This window comes from Astatotilapia calliptera, chromosome 6 (assembly GCF_964374335.1).
Source record: "Astatotilapia calliptera chromosome 6, fAstCal68.1, whole genome shotgun sequence".
NCBI lineage: Eukaryota > Metazoa > Chordata > Actinopteri > Cichliformes > Cichlidae > Astatotilapia > Astatotilapia calliptera.
This window is the reverse complement of record NC_137427.1, coordinates 4,261,942-4,276,848: the sequence shown is the minus strand read 5'-3', so window position 1 is coordinate 4,276,848 and position 14,907 is coordinate 4,261,942. Positions and strand designations below refer to the sequence as shown.

General features: G+C 39.3%; 2 protein-coding genes across 2 annotated transcripts in view; both read left to right on the top strand.

Moving 5' to 3' along the window:
• The first annotated feature begins 2,029 nt into the window (after nt 1–2,029).
• LOC113023605 (nicotinate-nucleotide pyrophosphorylase [carboxylating]) lies at nt 2,030–9,124 on the top strand. Its single transcript, XM_026169782.2, has 5 exons — nt 2,030–2,167; nt 5,233–5,489; nt 6,905–7,215; nt 8,650–8,781; nt 8,863–9,124. Exons 2-5 carry the CDS (start codon nt 5,234–5,236, stop codon nt 9,088–9,090), a joined length of 927 nt encoding a protein of 308 aa, XP_026025567.1. The 5' UTR covers nt 2,030–2,167; nt 5,233; the 3' UTR covers nt 9,091–9,124.
• A 2,780-nt stretch (nt 9,125–11,904) lies between these two features.
• Nucleotides 11,905–14,907, top strand: part of LOC113023604 (integrin alpha-M-like) — a 33,185-nt gene continuing 30,182 nt past the window's right edge. Inside the window, exon 1 of the mRNA XM_026169781.2 lies at nt 11,905–12,057. Within this exon, the coding sequence (XP_026025566.2) occupies nt 12,009–12,057 (49 nt within the window). The 5' untranslated portion in view covers nt 11,905–12,008. The remainder of the gene's footprint in view (nt 12,058–14,907) is intronic.

The following is a 14,907-nucleotide window of genomic DNA, read 5'->3' as shown; positions in this document are numbered from 1 at the left end:
AACAGCTACACAATTGTGAGGTTAAAAATGGCTCTATGATTAGAAGACACTTGGGAGATTTCTGGGAAAACAGCAGGTCTCCTTGTCCCGGTCTTTACAAACACTTCAGCAAAAAAATTATTATTTTTTACCTCCATCTAATCAAAACTGCAAATCTGAGAGTGAATAAGAGCCTTGTAAGAACCACTCTCTGGTGTTGATGATAATAAAAATCTGTTAAGTTACAAAGTTCTTTCCAAGGCACGGAATAGAAAGATCATAAAATTAGGAATAAGAACAAACAATACAGTTTAACATGCAAGCTTGGAAACAATTTTTTTTAAAAAGCGTAAAAAGAAATAAAGCAGATTAGTAAAATAAACCAAATCTTTCCCTTTTAGTTTACAGCTCCCTCAGAAATACATAAAACATCTCTGGCCAAGGTCATCAAGCTTTAAGGAGGATCTTATGCACCCGAGGGGTCAAAATCTGAATATGTTTTTAATTATTATATAAATTCTTCATCTTGTTAAAGTCTTCTTGAGATTTAAAATGTCTTTTTAAAACAGACCACTTCTAATCATAAACCATCACAAATGTAGCTTCACAGATGACAAACATGCAAACATAACTTTAAGAGCAGTCACAAGACCAAAAGGAATACAAACCCAATTCCAAAAAAGTTGTATAATGTGGACGTGATAAATCTAAATAGAAAAAATGCAATTGTTTAGCCAGGCTGGCATAGAGTCAGAGCCTTGTTGAGGCAAGCACTCATTTAACCTTAACTAGCAATGACTCCATGAATAACCTTTACCCTTTACAAGTGGTCCACGTTGCTAAGTGGCTCTTTCCACCGATTGCTTTTATTTTTATACATCTCTGTTTGGGCCGGTTCCTGCAGACACACACCTGCATGTCCAAAGAGCATAATGAGGTTTTTGCTCTCACAGCATTTTAAAAATGTTCATTCTGTTGAAACTCTGCATTAGTATCCAGCTCTGACAATTTCACTTCCTTGTTTTTCCAAGAAAACAAGGTGTGGTATAGTTAAACTTTTTCTCTTTTTTAGTCAATTTTGGCTGGAAGCATGCAGATTTAAAGGAACCAGTCCAAGCAGAGATAAAACATATTCCAAGTTTTACCTTGGAAACCAGTTCTTTAATGTGTGAATGACAAATTCTGATTAATACAGCGTGTGTCATGTTCCCGCACTGGTTGGCCTCATTTTCTTACGGTCTCTGAGTCTAGGAAGGAGCCCCGGGGTTCCCACTCCTTGGCCCTGTGTCTCTTCAGAGTGGTAATCAGTCCCTAGTGGGTTTCCTGTGCTGTTCTAAGCGCTCTATTTGAGTGTTCTTGTCTCTCTGGTTTCTGGTGTTTCATGAGTTTCTGAAAAGCAGTTCAGGCCTCAGAATCTTTTATCTGTCCCTGTTGAGCTAGTCATTTCCTGTTGAACCCTCCAGTGGGTGACTCGCGTGCCTGCCCATCCTCCTATTACCCTCATCTACCACCCCAAAGCAAACCAGTGACTCTGTATAATCATCCTTCCCACACATCTCCAGGTGAGGAACCTCGCTCACCTTGCATGACTCGCCTTGTGGATTCTTTAATAGTCTCACCTGGTCTAACCAAACTCTGCTCTCTCCCGGTGAGATCTCCCTCCATCCTGTCCAATCTCCCAGCTGTCCTCGCTGACATCCCCTCCTGTGCTTGTTTTCCTTGAGCTAAAGAAACTGTTGAACCGTATCACTGGAAAGGGGCTCAAACTCACTTTTCTTTGGCTCTTAAAAACCAAAAAAACCAAAAACATGTTCTGTTCAATGTTATTGAAATGCTAGAATTACTAGAAGTCGAATAATGCTTAATCTATTTTAATCACAATAGGACCAGGTGACTCATTCACTGAATCTGTAACCTGTAATATTTTATTAACACACTAAAAAGTCTCGGCGTGTTTTTCGGATGTATTGGCTGAAAACTTTGAATTTATTGCAGGTCGTTTTTACAAATAAGCAGCCTGACCTCAGCAACCTTTAAATCAGACGTGGTCAAAAGGATCATTGTGAAAGCCTGCAGTGTTAACTCTTGTAAACATTCCAACATGGACTTGGGGTCAAATTCCACGTTAACATTTTTCCAGTGGCTCTCTGTGCTCAGCACTTCTACTTTGGCTAATAGAGAAGGAGACGTAAGTAAATATTTTATTTACTTTTATCGCACTGTTCCAATCATAAAACAGACTTTGAATACGCAGTGATTGTAATTATCCTTCTGCTCAACATGTTTTTGTGAAAGTTGGATTGAAGGAATGATAATGTTAAAAAAAACATGTTTTAAAGCATTTAAATGTGAATTAAAACTGTACATTTAGTGTTTTAATAAAATATGGTTAATAAGGATGTTTTACTTTTGATCATTACTGTTTTAATTAATGTTTTAAATTAACATTTTACTGTTTTATTGGATTTAGTTACACTTTAGAATTCATTTTAGTACTTGTACTGTTTTATTATTTATCATTTCTTATTTTAATGTTGTCTTATTGTATCCCTGTTTTGGTTCTTTCTGGAGATGTTCCTGTTTAAATTTGTTTACTTGAAAAACTCTTTATATAATTTTTTATATGACAAAATTTGTCATGGACAGGGAGCAACTAAAACCTAGACTGGGAAATACTAATGAACAAACCTGAAAACATAAGGACATGGAGAATAGCGAGCAGAGAGCCGCGGAGGTTTACCAAATTACACAGACGAGCTGACAACAAACAAATAGACAGGCACACACTATAAATACACACAAGGTAACGAGGGAATGACACGCCAAAGGGGAACACAGCTGAACCTAATTAGACACAACGAGACACAGACCTTCAAAGTAAAACAGGAAATTCACAAACTGTTCAACACAAACTCGGGGACACAAACAGAGCACAGGGGGGGGAGAACACATTTAGGAATAATAAAACACTAAAAATACAAGAACTAAACGCTAAGAACTAATACAAAATCAGGAGAAACTAGAAAATAATAACAATAAACTCAAAACGCTGCGTCAGCGACCCAGAACCGTGACAAAATTAACAAAAACATTTCCATAGAAGTTTTATTTCTTCTCTTTGTATATATTTTCTGTTTACTTGTAAACCCATCTGTTAGTGAGAGCCACTACAGTCACAATAAGAGGATATTCTCACCTGCAGTAATTCATATTTAGCAGTTCAGCTCTGTTCAGGGACCTAAATCATTAATGCTATCATCTGATGTAAGTTTAGGATGTGGCAGTAAGATCATCTGATCTCCCAGAATTCAGTTTAAACTTGAATCCATGCCTTCCTTAAACTAATATTTGTTTGATTAATGTGTCCGCTGGCTTCAAATCAACTTGATAAAACTTTTTTTGTAATCGTGGGTGCAGCTTTCATCTTGTTTCAAACGTCCGTGAGACTCATTGGTTCTGAACTTTGACCTGACTTTTTCTTTGTCTTTTTTTTAGTTTTAGTTTTGAATCCTGAACCAAGATTACAAGATTACACAACACCCAGTGATGAAACAGCACTTCTTGTTTTTCACTGCCATGCCTCAGCCAGAGATATATGTTAAAATCATATGAATGTCTGAGTGTCTTTTGAATGACAAAATTGTTCACGTGCACAGGAATCAGGCAAATGCACATGTCCTGAATCAATTTACTTGTGTTTATATAGTGCCAATCTCCAGATTCCAGATGCTTTATTTTGAAAGGCTGCGAACACTACTCAGTGATAGTGGGGAGGAAGAACGGCCCACTATTTAACAGGACAAAACTGTCAGAAAAACCACCCGTTTTTCATCTGTAGAAAATCAGATTGAACGTGTAGAAGTGGATTAAACTAACAGCATGAGTAATACAGTGTATCACACAGGGATCTTTTGCTGTAGATTTCACCATATCTCTCTTCCCCTCACTCCTTCCCCCTCCTCTGCCCTTTGTTCTGAACCTTTTCAGAGCAAATTACCTCACTGAGCTGAAGACTAAGATCGTCCCGCCTCCCCCGAGAAAAACACATTTCCTCTTCTCCACTTCTAGAATTAGTGTCTCAATTTCACATCATAAATAGCACTTAAATAAAGTTGTTACTTTAATTATATACCTATGTCCACCTGAAAGCAAAAATGTGACGATGGTAGAGAGAAAGAACTCCCATATAACAGGAAGAGGCCAACACCAGGGAGGGGCAGCCATGTGCTGCATACAAAGAGAGAAGGACGCAAACTTCAGGAGCGTGAACGCAAAAGTTAATGACATTTAGTGAAAGTGTACAAATCCATGACGAGTATAAAGAGGGTAATAGAGGAAAATGCGCACTGCACCATGGGAAGTCTTACAGTAGTCTGAGCCTATATCAGGATAATAACGCTGAGCCCAAACTCGACCTCTGTCAAAAAGTGAAGATTTAAGGCCGATTTAAATCCTGTCCTGAATCAAAACTGAGAGCTGGTTCCACAGGAGGAGGGCCCGAGGAAGAACCACAGTGTGAGAGTGAAGCACTCTACTGTCATATGAAGTATTTAAGCTATGATGTGGCCTGATTGTAGAACTTTGTGTGAAAGATGAAGCATTTTAACTAAGTTCTGAATTTAATAGACATCCAGTGAAAAGAAGCTACTATCAGACAAATACAATCTCTCCACAGTGAAACTCACTGTGGACTTTCAGGGTTGAGTTAAAGTTTTAGGGTTAGAGCAGAAATAACAAATAATATTTGCTTGTTTTTTTAAGCATCACCTGTTTCCTGATTATTTTTTTGTGTGTGCAAATTAAAGAAGGCAGAATTCCACAATGGCTGAGATAAAAACTCACACAGCTTTACAAATAAGATGTAAATGATGTTTATGAAAATGTACGCCTGTGTATATACACACAGTGTCAGTCGTTGATCTTCACTTTTGTATGTGCCAGATTTCTGTTCCTTGAGGTTTTCACAGGCACTATTCTCTTTCTAAGTGTTTTTGATAGCAATATAAAGATTAATATCCACTATTTGTGATTTTCTATAATTCCTTCACTACCATTCTTTACTAGAAAGAAAAAGGAACAAGATTTAGATTGTCTACATGCTCAGAATTGACTCAAATCATTCATTCATGTTGTCATTAAAGGACAAGAAAGCACTTTGACTTTTTGACTTATGATCAGCTTTCATTTCTCATTTTCATGTCAACATTCCCAGCAACTGAAGTTTCTCATCACTTTCTTTTCTCTCATTTGTAGTATGTCTCCACCATGCCAACACCCGGCTGTGCACTCAGTCCCACACCACACCCTGACCCGGCTGGCACGGGAGTGGCTGGCAGAGGACACGCCAAACTTTGATCCTGCAGGAGTGTGTGTGGGCTCACGGGAAGTGGAAGCAAGGTTGTTGTGTAAAACTCCACACAGCATCCTAGCTGGGTGTCCCTTCTTCACAGCAGTGTTCACTGAAGTGGGCTGCACAGTGGACTGGATTTACCAGGAAGGAACTGAGATCGGTAGGCATTGCATAGTTCCTTCCATAGCAGTAAAATACAAGAAAAGTTCTGTGAATTTGTGTTTGTGACCTTTGCAGTAGCAAAGAACTTCACATGAGTCAGATAGCAGATAATGAATGGAAATGTATCATGTATTCTATGGGCCTTCAGAAGCCAGTTTAACATCTAACAGAAAAGGTGTGAAACCACATAAAGCTAACTTGCTGCTGCCTATATTGCTCCACTTGTTACTTTTAGAGACTTTCTGGCCTCTGAAGCTCTGATGATTCAATGGTTGAAGGTCTGAGGGAGAAAAAAACCCTGATAATGAGAAAGTCCCATTATCAGTTAAAAAGTATAAAGTTGACGTAGGTGTAGAAGACATGACTATTTACTGTCATGGGTGGGTGTGAAACATTCAGCACTATCGAGTGTGTTTGAGTTTTTTGGAGGGTTCTTTTTCTGCTCATTCCCAGCTCCATATTTTTTTTTTTACTGGGCACCAGAGTAGCTTTGCATGATTCACAGTTCAAAATAATCCTTATTTGTTCTACACTGGGTCTTGGTGTGACCTCTCAGCTCATCCAGTCTGAAACAAGCTATTTAACCCATCCCCGCTTAAGACAACTTTTCTCTGATTGGCTGATGTTTAAACAGAAAGTTTGAACAGCAGGTGGGTGATGTTTCTGTGCTCATCTCCAGCCGTTTGATTGAAACACTGATATTAGATCGTTACTCTCTTTGACTTCAAAAGAACAAAGAGTTAAAAAAGATAGCTAAGGTTGAGTCACCAGCCTTCAGCTCACACAGATTAATTGTTCATACTCTGACATAATCATCATCTGAAAGTTTGGCCATGTTTAATATGAACAACAGTAAATATATAACAGAAAATAATTTAACTGAATAGAATAATAGTTTAATTGTCCCACAAGAGGAAATTTGGTTGTAACACATATACAAACAGAACAGGACACAGAACAGAAACACACACAATTTTTACATATTTACATCATGGAGAATAGTTACCAAAACAGAGTTCTGTACAGTTTTTATAATTGGAGTACAGATAAATGGCAAACCCAGGTTGTAGAGTGCAAACAGAGAGCTGTATCACATACACACTAAAATGTGGGCATACAGTATACCTGAAGCAAAATCCCAAAATATTTCCAAGTAACTAGAGAACTATCTTTGGTAGGAAAACAACAATGGAGCCAAAAGGCAAAACACAACACTAAAAGAAGATTAATAGCATAACGACATATCTGCTGAAAGTATAGGAACAGGAAATGACATCAACCACTCAACAGGGAACGAATAAAAGTTTTTTTTCCATAAAGTGAAAATTCAGTTTTCTTCTTGTAAATTACTCTCAAAGTAAATTACAGACTTTTATTCAGATCCGTTTTTATATTACCTGCTTTTATCCACAGGTGAAGATGCTGTCACCCTGACGGCTGTGGTGAGGGGCCCGGCAAACTCCCTCCTCCTCGGGGAACGACCGGCTCTTAACTGCCTGGCACGGGCATCGGGCATTGCCACCCGCTGCTCTCAGCTCCAGGCTATTGCAAAGGCACACGGCTGGCACGGGGAGGTGGCTGGCACGCGTAAGACTACTCCGGGCTTTCGTCTGGTGGAGAAATATGCCATGTTGGTTGGCGGCGTGTCCATGCACAGACAAGATTTGAGTGGGATGGTGATGTTAAAGGACAATCATGTGTGGGCATCGGGAAGTATCACAGAGGTGGGCATCAAAGATCAGTACATAAAATGTAAGTAATCTAAACTCCAGCATAAAGTTCAGCAGACTGAAAGTAATGTCTTTGATAACGTTGGATCCTGAATTTTGAAGACCTGATTCAAAAGCCTCAAAAACTATCAACAAGAGACAGCAGGGCTTCATGAAACGTCTATAGGCTGCATATAAAAGAGCCACCATGATATCACCCAGTGGTTTCTGGGACCTGAAGATTCAGGTTTGTTTGGGGTTATCTTTATTTTACTCTATTTGTTTATAAAATTGACAAAAATAAGAAAATGTAAAAAATAATAATCATGTTTTCAGTTTCAGACCATAAAACCAGGAAAGTGTTATCTGAGGTGATAAAATGATTATTTCTTAATAGACTTCTATACCGTCTGATTTATTTTTGCAACCAGAGTTCCTGCCCCCGCCAGCTTTAGAAAGAATGCATCCATCCAAAAGCTACTCCTATAGTTTTGAAAAGGTTTTGAGAATCAATATTTTCAATACTGCTGCACTGTTTCTAATGAAATATTTTGATTTTCTGTGCCCTCCTTGCTCCCCTTCCTCACATTCTTTGCCTGTCTTCACTGTAAGTATACAATGAAGGCAAAAACACCCCATAGATTTGTTTTGTAAATTTACAGTTACCTCAGGGAACTTTATATCAACAACAAACCTCAGACAGCCTGCACATTCAAAACCAAAAGCTTGAGGTAACGGTTTTGACTGTCAAAGGGGCATGTTTCTGTTTGCAACATCCAAACAGAAGCAGGATTACATGTAGACATGTTTTCTTTTGTTTTTGATTTGTTTTTTCTGTCATGTGTTGGCAGAGAGGGGACTCAATGCAGGAGACTGAAGCAGGCAAAAATACATGAGAAGGAAGGGTTTGGGTTTTTTTTTTTTTTGCTGTTACCGAAATTCAACAATAAATAAGCCCTGAAAGAGGAAGCAAAACAAGAATACATCACAAGAAGTGTGAGTAATAACAGAAGCAGAAGACTGAGGAAAAATGACGAAAGCAGCGACTGGCAGTATCAGTCTGCATACCTGTGTTTGCATTTTGTTTCTAAGGTGATATTTGAGAGGATGCTACGTCTAGGCAAAAGAAATATTCCTGAGTTGAATTTTTAGATTAATCTATGTAAAACTCTGTTCAGTTTTTATGGGATTTTAAGCCTTAACATAATTTTTTAACATAGTTTTACAAAAGTTGTGAAATTATTTTATTTTAAAACACTGGGATTCACAAGAGGTCATGAGATTACCGAAAGCAGTCATCCTCTTTGCACAGGAAAGCAAAGAGGAAGCTTGTCTGTTTTACTTTCCTTTATCTAGATTCTGTAGCTCAGGCCTCACAGCTCTCATCAGGTCAGCTGTGCTCACTAAAAAGCAGACAAACACAAACGCACAACCCCGTTTGCTCCCCAGGCGGTGAAAGCTGCCCGCTCGGTGTGCGGCTTCAGCAGTAAGATTGAGGTGGAGTGTCGCTCAGCAGAGGAGGGCAGGGAGGCAGCCAGAGCGGGAGCAGACGTCATCATGCTGGACAACTTTCAACCTCAGGTGGCGAATATTATAGAAACACAGACCCAGGGTGATTGTTGTTTTTGTTCCATGGTTACACTTCTCCTCTTTCACCTGCAGGAGCTCCGAGTCACAGCTCAGGCACTGAAGGAGGAGTTCTCTGCTCTTCTGATAGAAGCCAGTGGAGGAGTCACGCCAGAAAACGTAGCTCTGTATCTCTCCTCACATGTGGACATCGTTTCTCTGGGCTGCATAACGCAGGGCTGCCCAGTGGTGGACTTTTCACTCAAGGTTCAAAAGCCTGATGCTCGATTAAACAGGATGTTTAATCAACCGCAAATTGATTGATAAAAAAATCACCAATAAAACATTTCTAATAATATGCCAGACTGTGGAAAATGTGATTGTTGTGTTAACACATTAATACTTTCCAAGAAAGACTGCATTTAAAGTCGTCTGCGTTTGAGGCATCTTGTTTGCTTACTCTTTATTTCTCTGTGGTAAGGATCAGCGATGAGCCTAAAATTATGTTGCACTCTGCACAGTGTTGTAGGCCAAAGGAAAAGTCTTTCAGATCTCAAATACAATATGTCTGATTTTTTTTTTTTTTTAATATTTCCTGTATTGCATTAATGCAATACAGGAAATATTACAGCCCAACTGTTACATTCATTACCCCAAATTTCTCAGAGAACCAAAGAGCAAAAGAACTTTGTTAAAGTCCAGAATATTATATCCCTAACAGTAGAAACAGTAGAAACAGTAGAAGCCGAAGGAACTGCGCCGTGAATGCAGGATAAAGATGAATGAAACTGTTTGAAGTTAAGAAGCAGTAAGATGGATTCTCCTTGCACGCTTAATAGTGCTGAGTGGTAGAAGTAAAGACAAAAGTCTCCTAAATGCCAGGCAGTAGACCAGACCACCGAGAGACAAGTTTCAAATTCACATTCAAATTTTATTTGTCACACACACAACCTTACACAGTATGACATGAGGTGAAATGCTTGTACCTGTGCAATGCAATGCCCGACCATTAAATGACAGTGGTTTTACAGTATTTACAATTTACAGGTTATACAAAATTTACAGATTTAACTTAGAAATTTACAGTAAAAAAAATGTGCAAATAGCAGAAAGAGATTATAAATTATAGGAAGTGTGCATGAAGAAAAACCAGAGTGCGTGTGGTGATGTGATGTGTGTGGGAGAGTCCAGTCCTACACCTGGTTCAGGGCCCGAATAGCCTGCTGTTCCCAAACCAGGTGGAGATGTTTCCCGTCAGGACGCTCTCGATGGTGCAGGAGTAAAAGTAAAAGTTCTTGAGCACCTTCAGTGGCAGATGGAAGTCTCTAAGTCTTCTGAGGAAGAAGAGACGCTGACGGGCTTTCTTAACCAGGGTGTTGATGTGACAGCACCATGACAGGTCCTGAGTGATGTGGACACCCAGGTATCGGAAACTGTCCACTCTCTGCACTGGCGTGCCACTGATGATGAGGGGCTTGTAATTCCTCGCCTGCTTTGTAGTGAAGTCCACGATCAGCTCCTTAGATTGCTGACGTTTAGGAGGAGGTTATTCTCCTGGCACCAGGTCTCCAGGTTCCTAATCTCCTCCAGGTAGGCCGTCTCGATGTTGTCGGAGATCAGGCCCACAACAGCAGTGTCGTCAGCTAACTTGACAATGGAGGTGGTGTCTGATGTGGCTACACAGTCATAAGTGTACAGTGAGTACAGCAGGGGGCTTAAAACACAGCCCTGAGGTGCTCCAGTGCTGAGTGAGATGGAGGGGGAGACTTGTTTTCCCACCCTCACTGATTGGGGTCTGTCTGTGAGGAAGTTGAGGATCCACTGACACAGTGATGAGCTGAGTCCTAGATCCGTCAACTTGGTGAAAAGCTTAGAGGGAATTATTGTGTTGAATGCTGAACTGTAGTCCACGAACAGCATCCTAACATAATTCCCTCTGCCAGTGTCCAGGTGACTCAGGGATGTGTGGAGCAGGTGAGATATGGCATCGTCTGTGGAACGATTAGTCCGGTAAGCAAACTGAAGTGGGTCGATGGTGGCAGGAAGTGAAGAAGTGAAGAAGAAGTTTGTTTTGCATCTCGTCGTTAGCACAAGAGCGTTTGGATGCTATTATGATACTTAATATCATATGATTATATTTACAAAGATGCACTCAGAAGGACCAGTTAAATTTCAAGCTTGTAGCTGGTGGCGACTCCTCTATTATATAGATGCATGTTGGAAAATGAACCCTCTTTATTTATAATCTGTGACCCCTTTAAAGTCTTTGCTGATCAGTTTAAAGTGTTTAAAATTGTATTTTATACAGGATGGAGTTATTTGTTTTTATTCAAAGTCTCTGCTGTGTCAAAACAGCGGTAATTCAAAGTGAGCTCTATGGGCGGGTCAGCCTGCACCACACGAGCGTGTCGTGTCCCTGTTTCTCAGCCAGATCGCCCCTCATGACTCAAACTCCATGTGATGAGAACAATTTGTGTTTACTAGTTTTATATATATTTAAAAACAACCTGAAAGCTTACTTGTAAACAAATATTTTATACTATGGAACAGTTTATGCAGCTTTTACTTTCAAGTTTCAAAGAGAACAGCAGGCTGTTCTTACAAGTTTTTCCACAAGTTCCTCATTTTTATCTAAACACCACCCACCACGATTTTAAAACCTTCTTATGCATTTATGGTGCTGTAGCTGTAAACAGCAATCACTGTGTGGACGTGGAAAGCTTTCACACACTTCATTTACTATATTTAAAAAATATATATTTTAAACCTGAAAAACAAAAAGCAGAAATCCAATAAAATAAAAATGTTAAGAAGTCCTTGAAGGAAATCACTGTGCTGACTCCTATTCTGTTTAGTTTCTTTTGTTGACTCAGTAGACTGAATAACCGCAAACCGGTTGTAGCTGTTTTGTTCAAAAGACTCGGCTGGAGCTCTTCTGAAAACATTTAGATCTAATTTATGAGGGGTCCAGGGTCCTAGCTCATCAATCAAGAGCTATTTCTACTTTTTTCCATCTTTTTTCCCTTCAATAAAATTCTCACATTTCTTTTTAAAGAAGTGAAAAGTGAAGGATTTAAGGAATTGCCGAAAAAAGAGGAAGCAGGAAGCGAAGATAAACACTTTGTCGAGCGCACTGTCGTGAGAAATTTGTCTCTACCACCTGTTACGGAAACGCCCTTCACAGGAAGTATTGCACAGGCACATGCTTGAAGAAACTTCAGCAGCAGTGTTAGACCTGAAAGATGCACTGGCGACAGCACATCTATTTCCTCACCTTCGTGGTGATTGTTGGTAAGTTTCAAAATGATTGAATTTATTGTCATTTCTGAGATAGAGTTCATCTGCGGACAGGCATGGCTGCTTTGTATATTTTCATTATATTATTTTTAGAAGTCTAAATTTTTATTTTGATGAAAGAAAAATGTTTTGGTGTTGAAAAAAACTGAAACTAATCAGGAAATCCTCACAGGAAGAGTGTTTAGAACAGGAGCATGCTAGACACACTTTGAATTATTTATGCAGCTTCATGTGGATTTACAACTTAACAATAAAGATTTAATTGAGTATCCGGTTTCATTGGTTGAGTTATGTTTGCTTCAGTTGTGTTGAGCTGTAGAAAAGCTCATCCAAACCATCCGCCCAGCCAGAGGGCTGAATACAGTAGATTCAGTGCATGAGGGCTGGGGGCTGCACGTGTTTTAATGTTACATTGACGGACTGGTCAAAGACCCTTCAGCTGCATTATGTTCACCGTTTTACTGCTGTTTGGTGCTGAGCAGATCCAGGTGTGTACAGCTGTTCAAGGTTCTGTGTCTTTAAAGCCAAAACAAGGAGCTGAAAGGTGCAAAGAGATGTATATATTTTTTAAATGAGTCATCACAGTTTGAGAATTTGATTAATTCCTCTTTCCTTTTTTATATTGTTTTTTTTTTTTTAATTTCACTTCAGTTTCGCTAGTTTCCAAATGTGTTTCCTCATTTCATTTTAGTTAGTATGGTTTAAAAATGTTTAGTTTGACCCTGCGACAGATCTGGGTGTAGCTGAGACAGGCGTCAGCACGGCAACCTGTAAACCTGAAATGCTTTCTCATGCTTTTTGTTTTGAGACATTTAATAGGAATAAATAGGAAATAAATACGAGAGAAAACCAAGTGAAAATTAGCCAAAAATGTAGTGAATTAATATGATTTTATTTACCCGTAATAATACAGTGACATGAAATCACAAAATTAAAGCGATGGAGCAAAAAATAAAATAAATAAATAAAAAAAAAGCAGCACTGTGTAGGCCAGGGGTGGGCAATCTCAGTCCACGAGGGCCGGTGTCCCTGCAGGTTTTAGATGGCTAAATTAGCTCCTCAACATGTCCTGAAGTTCTCCAGAGGCCTGGTAACGAACTAATCATGTGATTCAGGTGTGTTGACCCAAGGTGAGACCTAAAACCTGCAGGGACACCGGCCCTCGTGGACTGAGATTGCCCACCCCTGCTGTAGGCCCTACCTCGCAAAGTGCACGGACTCACACTCAGTTTAACCCCCTTCCCCCCATCAGTTTTCTGACACTGTTATCTTTGACACGTTTGAAAACTTACCAAAACAAAACTAGATACATTTCCTGTGCACTTTTTTTTAATCTTATTTTTAAGTAGTTACACAATGTTGCTTCAGTTATCTTGTTTTTCTACTTTCTATAATTTCAATATCTATTTCAGCTCAACATTTGGTTTTATTTACTATACTAACCTTTCTGCATCTTTTTGTTCATGTAAATAATTTTCATGCTTCGTGGTTAATTAATTTGCTACTCATCTACAGAAATGAAAAAATAGACTAAAGAAAAGAAAACTTGTGACTAGGAATGGGAATTGATAAGAAATTTGTGATCTGGATTCCATTATCAATATGATATGACTCATCCATTGTCCCTGGGTTGTCATTGGCTCAGTTTTGAGAGTTGCTAAGCAGCAATAAAGAAGTTACAGTCATGCATCCATGCTGCGGTTCAAATGTTTGTGCATGTTTGTGAGGTAGTTCCTGTCTTTGTTGTGATCAGTGTTGGACTTATTACTCATAAAATGAATTATTACACAGAATACTTTTTTTTTTCAAAGTAATGCAACATGTTACTTAATTACTCCCAGGAAAAAGTAATTTGCTATACTACTCGTTACATTACGTTAATGTTACTCTGTAAAATACCTGAAACACTGTCTCATAATCACTATTTAACAGTATAAACTTGAGGCTACAGCCACACACACCAACACAAAATCCCTAATGACGACACACATTTCTAAGATCTTTCTCTTAGTAGAACAAAACTAACCACAGAAAGAAAACATGAAAACCAGCACAAAAGAATCGCCATGGTGATTCTGCTTTAGAAACATGAACAGGTAGAAAGGGAGGCTGCGGCCTGACTGCTTGTTACCTGTTGAAGTTCAGGGTCTGGTTGTCTGATCCCAGAGTGAAAGACCCCAGCTTTCACTCTGGGATCATGGGTAGCATAGCGTTAGCATGCTGTTTTTTCTTGTATTTGGAGCAGCATAATACGGTTGGTTCTGTCCTCGACACAGTTTTCCACATTACCGTTTATCTCGTCCAATTGTGCAATAAAAATAATATAGATGCTCATTTCCACATTCTAGACAGCGTCACTATTTTCTTCCTCTGACAGCTGAAGTGAAATCAGCTGCTGATAAGTGGGACCACAGGCAGGCAGACTAGTCCCATTCCTTCCCGGTAGTCCCATTCCTTGGACAATTCCAAGAAATGGGACTACTGGGAACCAGTTTTCTGCAAAAGCCTACCCTGACTTGTGACACTGATGTGCTACGCTTCTAATTTTGCCTCAGTTATACAACTATTTTTATCTTGTGTTGCTGAATGTGGTCAAGTTATGAATGGGTTTCCCAGTTGATTGGGCGTATTTTTGCAGCTGGTCAAAGTGCCTATTATTTCTTTTACATTTGCCTCTGCTTGTATTTGCTAAGCAGCACATCCTGTCTTTACTTGCACTGACACACATCTGCACAGTCGAGCACCTGAATGACGGTTTCACTCCAAGATTTGAAATAAGGTTAACAACGGTGGCAGAAAGCTGAATGAGGTTTTTTTCTGCTGTGATCTCAAAGGGGGAAGCCC